This window comes from Falco biarmicus, chromosome 3, assembly GCF_023638135.1.
Source record: "Falco biarmicus isolate bFalBia1 chromosome 3, bFalBia1.pri, whole genome shotgun sequence".
Taxonomy (NCBI): domain Eukaryota; kingdom Metazoa; phylum Chordata; class Aves; order Falconiformes; family Falconidae; genus Falco; species Falco biarmicus.
The window spans coordinates 12,736,284-12,743,624 of NC_079290.1; the positions used below are offsets into that span (position 1 = coordinate 12,736,284).

General features: G+C 51.0%; 1 protein-coding gene across 4 annotated transcripts in view; it reads left to right on the plus strand.

The window, feature by feature from the left end:
• RHPN1 (rhophilin Rho GTPase binding protein 1) overlaps nucleotides 1-6,662 on the plus strand; it is a 31,025-nt gene extending 24,363 nt beyond the window's left edge. For all 4 annotated transcript variants that reach the window (XM_056332825.1, XM_056332829.1, XM_056332826.1 and 1 more), the window contains 5 exons: nucleotides 1,241-1,435; nucleotides 1,728-1,804; nucleotides 2,860-3,006; nucleotides 4,292-4,450; nucleotides 4,607-6,662. In XM_056332825.1, coding sequence (XP_056188800.1) covers nucleotides 1,241-1,435; nucleotides 1,728-1,804; nucleotides 2,860-3,006; nucleotides 4,292-4,450; nucleotides 4,607-4,801 — 773 coding nt within the window. In that variant the 3' untranslated portion in view covers nucleotides 4,802-6,662. The remainder of the gene's footprint in view (nucleotides 1-1,240; nucleotides 1,436-1,727; nucleotides 1,805-2,859; nucleotides 3,007-4,291; nucleotides 4,451-4,606) is intronic.
• The last annotated feature ends 679 nt before the right edge of the window (nucleotides 6,663-7,341 follow it).

Here is a 7,341-nt window from a genome sequence, read left to right on the forward strand (position 1 = left end):
AGCTTGCAGCAATAAAATTATCCCCCTGGAAGGGTGTTTTTTCCCCCTTCCCTTGTCTCCTTATTTGTCTTACAACATCTTTTTATCAGACATAATATATTCCACCACCTTCAACAGAGGAGACATAAGCTTGCACAATTTCCATGCCCAATCTGTGTTCCCCGTAATCTCTTGGAAATAGCAGGAGTCGTTGACAGTTGTTAAAATCTAGTTGGTTTTTTTTTTTTTCCTGCTGACAGTGGGTGCTTTGATAAAATATAGTTGATGCATTTGATACGGTTTTTGTGGAGGAGTCTCTTCCTCTCTGTTTTCCATCCAGCCTCAAAATCTTTCCTGGATTGCAACTTCTCACAGGGGAAAGTGGAGGGCCTTCAGGCCGCTGGCTGTGGTCCTCCCGAGTCTGGAGCGAATCCCGATCGTCTCCCTGGGTTAGGTTGCCACCGTGTGTCCTAAAATTGGAAATGCTACAGGCACACGTGTTTCTGAGACGTGTACATATATAGAGCGAGCTTTTTCGGTAGTTTAGCATTGGATACGGGTATCTTGGTTGCAGTCTCTCGCAAAGGAGATGTTCGCATTGATATCCGTGGGTCATCGTGATTTCGTCTCTTCTGGCCATTTTTCATCTGCTCCGTTTTCACGAGGGTGGAAACACGTTGAAGGCAAGTTGAGAGGAGCAAAGCAAGAAAGGATGCTGAAGATGGAAAGCAGGACCTGCGGGGCAAGGAGAAGGCTTTGCGTAGCCCAGAAAAGAGGGAGACGTGTTGCATCTTTCTGAAGCTAAAAGGCTGTCACTAGGAGGACAGGGCTCAATTGTCCTCTCTGTGCGTCCCCCCGGGGGGTGCAAAGCAATGGAGAGAAGTTAATTTGTGGAGGAGATTGAGGTTAAGCATTAGGAGGGACTTCGGGGGCAGCGCAACATGGTGGCAGCTCCCTCGCTGGCGCTTTTTGGGAACATCTGCCAGCTCTGCCACTGGCGCCGGGGGAGTGAAGTAGGTCACCCTTCAAGGTCCCTTCCCAGCCCTACTTCGAGGGCTCGAGCTGACAACTGGGACCTACTCCATTTAGCGAGTGTTGAACGCCTGGCAGGCTGCAAATGTGACTGGGCTGTCCCTGAGTCACATCGGGTGATACAGCCGCAGGGGCTGCTGTCATCCGTGGGCAGCCGAGCGAGAGGAGAGGGAACGGCGGCAGGGCTGCTCCGCTCCACTTGGGCTGCGATCTTTCTGCTCCCTTGCAGGCAAGGCTCATCTGAAGAAAGCCATCATGAAGCACGAGGAAGCCATGAGGATTCACGGCTTGTGCAAGATCCTGCGGAAGATGGATATTCTCCAGGAGGTCCTCTCCTTTGCCCACAAACGCTCACTGAGCAAATACTCAGAAATTGACCACGAAGAGGACTTCTTTGAAACTGGAGATGCTCCGGACGTTCACCGTAAGTGGTTTTTTGGGGGTGCAGCTGGGAAGGGGATTTGTGGCAGGTTGCATGGGGTAGGCAGACTCCACCGGGAGTTCATGGCATGTCGCTGTGGACCAGAGCTACCTGCACAGAGTGGTGGAGTGTCACAGGTGGGAGTAAGGGCTCTGGTTTGCATGTCTGGCAGCTACCTGAGCAGGTCCTGGCTCTTGTGGGTCATACCACCCCTCATCAGGGAGCATGATATAGATGCAGCAGCTGCTGCAACTACCTGACCCCTGTGCATGTGCTTTTGTCTCCCTACCACTAGCCAAAACGCACCAGAAACCAGAGATAAAATCCCCCAACTTCTCCCAGGTGAAGGTGACTGACATCTTCCACAGGCTGGTACGTACAGCTACGGGATGGAGGTTGCCCCAAGGGAGCAGACATCTCCTCCTCCCCTGCATGCTCTGCTTGCCTGATTTCCTTCCTCCCCACAGCCTCCTCTCCCTCTCCTGGTGCAGCCGCTGCACTTGCAGGCGGCTTTCCAAGGAGGATGAGTTGTCTCCTTGCAGGCAGGGACCTGTGCAGGAGGGGGGCTGGGAGGGTGCAGATCTGTCAGTGCAAGACCTAAATGGGTTGCAAATCTCCTCCAGTGCATGAGGGAGTGGGCACAGGTGTTTTGGGTGGGCAAGGACCGAAGGGACCTTTTAGAGGAAGCTTTTTGGGGGCAGGATGATGCCAGCTGGGAGGCACCAGGAAAATCCCAAAGAATCTTTATCCCTACCGTCTTTAGGCTGACAGGGTCCCAGGGAGAAGGGCTGAGCTTTGGGGCTGCTGTGAGACCTGGCTGTGCTGTCCCTGTCCCCCAGGCACCCCAAGGGCTGCATAGCACTCCAGGGAGAAATAGGGTATCTCTGCGGCAGCAGGGAAAAACCTGAACCCCCATCGCCCCTCCTTGGGTGATGGGTTTTTTCCCCCTGAAGTGGGGAATTAAGGAGCCAGCTCTTGCCCACCAGAGCTTTCTGTTTTGTTTGCTCCAGGATTATAGTGTCTAAACTGATGCCGGCTCACTGACTGTGCCGAGACCACCTCCTCCTGCATTATAGGAGTGGGGCAGTGCCGGCAGGATGTCCAGACCTAAGCTCTGGGCAGAGAGTTGGACCAGAGACCTCCCGAGGTCCTTCCCAACCTGCACAAGACTGCTGCTGCATCTCATAAAAGTCAACATCTGACATGGGCTTTTAAGTACTGCTAGCTTTATGGTGCATAAATTGCATTTTTGGGTATGCAGGCAGGGTAAATCACAGAGCAGGCTCAAAATCACATCCCTAAAGAAATGCAAGATGGGCTTTCTTGCTGTGCCTCCTCCCTATCAGCAGGCATTTTGCAAGGTTGCACATCCCCAGGGAGTTGTTCTTGCACAGAAAGGTGCTTTCTGTGTTTCTGCCTTACCCCAGGGGCCCCTTTCGGTCTTCTCGGCCAAAAACAAGTGGTACCCAGTGCGGCGAGTCCACCTGATGAGAGGAGAGAATGGTTTTGGGTTCACACTGCGAGGAGACTCCCCCGTCCTCATTGCTGGTGTCATCCCGGGGGGCTGCGCAGCCGTGAGTACCCCAGGCTCTTGCTGTCCCCATGGGGATGCTGGAAGTGAGGTGTCAGGGGTTGCCTTGAGAGGGGTACCCAGGTGGTTTTAGGTCTTAATGCTCAGTTGGTAATTGCATTGGTATCCTCAGGTGGAGACTTATCCCTGCCAGACCTCAGCCCAGGGCTTTGCAGATGGGTGTCACAAAAGAATTGAGGTGCTTTTTTTTTTGTTTGTTTGTTTTAGGAGATGGCTAAGAAAAAAAAATGGAGGTTAACTTAGTTTTTAAACGCTAGCAGCCTCTTTTTGGCAAGCACCCAGCTCCCTTCTCCCCCATTTTTGGGGCGTGAGTGGATGGAACAAGATGGAAAGTCTGAAACACAAGTTATCTCAGTGAAAACTCACTGTGTGAGCTTTCTGATGTATCAGAGGCAACTCTTTTCCAGCAGAAGCTTGCTGGAGCATCCTGGTGGGATGCCTGCAAGCGATCCCTCTCCTTCAGCACTATTCAGCATCAACCCTACCATCCAGAGCCCAGCATCTCTGTAACAACATGCTCCTTAGCAGCAGAATCAAATCCCTTTTTGGGAGACTAAAATCTTCTCCAAGACTGTTTATGGTTCATATCTAGACCAGTTGTGTCCCCTGGGCTTCACTGCACTTAGCTGGGGTGGGATTGGACTCCAGACAGCCACAGAAATGCAGGTGTCCCTGTGTGGACAAGGTTTTAAACCTGCGTGTGCTGGCTGAGTTTCTCCTATCTCTGATGCTGTGCCCACAGCCCTGAGCTGGCATGTGCTTTCCTTTAAGCATGTCAAGAGTCTTGTTGATGCATTGATATGGGCGAAGGATATACAAAGAACCTTGCTGATCTTGCTCTGTTTTCTCTAGGATCAAGGCTAGCAGGCAATATTTTAATTTATTTTTTTTTTCTGGAGACCTGTAGCATTTAACCTTTATTAAAGAGTCAGAGCTAGATGCACTTCTTGCAAGGCTGCAACAAGTCATGGGGCTGGGATTTCATAACATGCTGGATGTCCAGCATGGCTATCTCCAGCAGCTGCAGAAGAGATGCTTAGTCTTTAAAGCATCCTACTTTTGTGTGCACACTGCAAAGCAGATGTAAAATCTTTAGGATGATGAAGGCATCAACTGTCTTGTGCTGTAGGTGGAGGGTGAACCCCACCCCTCCCTGTGGCCCGTATCTCTGAAGGAATGGTACCTAAGGAGTGGGGGGGACACTGAGCAGACCCTGTGCAGTGGTATCCATGAGCTCACACATGTGCATCTTATCTCTTCCCCTGCAGGAAGCAGGGCTGAAGGAGGGAGACTACATCATCTTGGTGAATGGCAAGGACTGCAGGTGGTCCAAGCACGCTGAGGTGGTGCAGTTGCTGAAGAGCACCGGGGAGGAGGGAGTGGAGATTGGTGTGATAACCCTGCAGGGTTCGGAGGGATCAAAAGCCGTAAGTCACATCCCAAGCCTTAGGTGGGAAACTGCAGAAGAGGTTCCCAAGTGTCTTGCTCCCAGGCTGGAGGTGCAGGGCTGAAGCCGGGCATCACACTTGCAGCCCAGGTGCTGCCCTGGCTTCACACCCCTCTCCGCTCCCCTTCCCATACAGGCAGACAAGAAGGCAGCAGCAATGTCCTCGGGCAGCGGGATGTTGAAGAGCAACAAGGAGAACAGCCGAAAGAGCCTGATGAACAGCAAGAGTGCTAGCACACTGCTGGTCTGGAGCAAGAAGAGCAAGCGGAGCAAGAAGAGCACCTATGGTGTCCCCTTCACTGCAGTGGGAGACAATGAAGCCATGTACTGAATTGGCCTCTGGGCTAGGTTGTGTCCCGCGAGCTCTGGGGCTCGCTGCCCGTGAACCTTCACAAGCACCAGTGGCCTGTCCAGGCTGCACTGGTGTCAGTGCTGCAGGGACCCCCCTGCCCCGGGGACACGCCGCTGGTCGGATCCTCTCCGAAGAGGCAAGTGATGCACAGCACCGGACTCCTCCATCTCCCAGCTCCTGCGTTAAACGATCCTCAGCTAAACAATATGGGGAAACACTGATTTATTCTTAAGGGTTTGTTGTTTGTCTTTCTGCTCTTAAGGGGTTTGGAGGGAGCTGTGCTTCGATGTAAAGCAGGGACTGGTTTGTGTCTTCTGCTCAGGTCGAGGAGCAGCCAAACCAAACCCCAGCCATTAAAGCAAAAGCTGTAACCCTCTTTAGCATCTCCTAGGCTTTCTCTGCAAGGTAGAAGGCGGCACCACTGCTACTGCTCACCAAGAGCTGCTGGCAGAGCCAAATCATTCAGCAGCTCTACCTTCAATGCCCCTTTTTTTTGGGAGAGAGGATAGCATCGGCATCGACGACCTATGGTGATCCCATCATGGGGTCTAGCACAGCCCAGCCCAGACAGCACCGGGCTGTGCATCTCTGCCGTGGTACCAATTAGGGGTGTCCCAGTGAAAGGGGTTGAAGTTAGAATGGGTTTGACCATTTTTTAGTGCTTTTTCTTTTTTTTTAATGAACGCCCAGGTTGTCCCAGCAAATACAGCCCAGCTGCACAGCCTGCTTCTTTGGAAGAAAAGGGAAAGACTCTAATGTGCATTTGTTGTCTCGCTGTTTTTAATCAGTAGAGGTGGATTGCCCTAAATATGTGAGTAGATTAATAGCTAAGAGCCTTGTTTCTTTCTTGGTATGAGATTAAAATTCCAGGAAGATAGCTCCTCCAGATTATTAAACTACTAAATTTGTGCTAGTATTGGATCTTGCACACGTTGCTAATACCCTAACACTATGCTGTCAGCATTCATACCCGAGCTGGGCTGATGGATACATGCATCTTGGTAATTGTACTGGAAATGCTGGGAGACTCCAAATACACACTTAGATATATTGGCAAAATTTTCTCAATCCCATTTCTTCCTTGTGCATTATTTTTCTGAAGGCTAAAGAGCTGTCTGGTCTTCAGTGCTTGGATGATCTTGGTAGGTATAAAATACCCTTCAGAGATGCAATTGTATTTTTGTACTTTTTAAGTCGTGACAAATTTGTAGCAGTAGTTTAAAGAAGCAAACATGTACTGGCAGCGGGATATCATCACGAAAGCATCCCCCCAGGGTTGTACTGTGAGTACTTCTAGGTGGTTCAATGCCCACATGCCAAGCTTTTGGCCCTAGTTTTATTTAAGGAGAGCTAAAGGAGAGCTTCTAGCTCTGCAGTATTGACTGAGAGGCCTCTCCATAGACCGAGACATCACCAAACCGGATTACAGATCTGGCTGCCACCCCGAGGCCATCTGGTGCAGTCAGATTTTCTACGTAATCTTGCCAGCTGCTTGGCGCGGGAGTGCTAAGGAAAGGGGGTAGGTTCACAGAAAAGGCCACCTTGCCATTAAAGCATCCCAGCAGCATCTTCCCCCGGTCCTAAACGTGTTGCCAACATGGACGTCTCCGAGCTGGAGATGTATTTATTTAGAAGCCTGCACAAGCGGCGAGCCTGCGTGTCGCATTTCCACCCGCGTCACCCAACTCCTCTGTTGGCACTGGCGGAGGGAGGGGTTGTGTTCTGTGCGAGTTGGATAATTTCCCTAACACCGGTGGTTTGGTTTGTTGTTTTGTTGTTGTTTTTTTAATTTGTACATGGACTCACCTTTTATGGATTAAAAAGCACTGATGCGAAAACACTCTAGCGTAGCATCTCTGTTTCAGATTACAGATGGACTGGGTGCACCAGCTGTGGTGGGAAACAAGCCCTGGTTGAGCTCCAGAATGGGTCAGTTTTGGGTCATTTTTACATAAACCCGGAGCTGTTGAGGTTGGGGGAGATCATTTGGCTTTAGTTCGGCCTGACCCAAGGCAAACCAAGCTCCTAAGCATCCAGACTGAACCCTTGGTGAGCCATTGTCCCCATCTCCAGTGTGGTGTAACAGGAGTTGGTGGCTTTGTTGCAGGAGTTATTTCACGGAAGTAATGTGGGAGGTGAGGAGCACGGCTCAGGCTGGATCCTGTGGGGAAAAAAGAAGGAAATCATTCAAGAGAGTCATCTTGGCTTCAGACAGCATATTTTGGTCTGCTGGTTTTGGATTTCTAAAAGAGTTTCCAAACCCTTTGTTTTTGGAAGAGCCCATCAATGGGAATGAAGGCATCACTCGTGCTGGAGGAGCTCATTGGTGTGGTAAGCAGCAAAGACTTGACATGGGACAACTCCCTCTACTTTCCCTTGGGGATCTGTGTTTCACTAGATGCCACCCCCCTGCCATCCTGGGAGGATGACCAAGGCCATGGCTGTGGGGCTGGACTATAGGTCCTGGCAGCCAGACAAGTTGCTCGCTCAGGGAACGTGCGCCCCACAGGAGGTGAAAG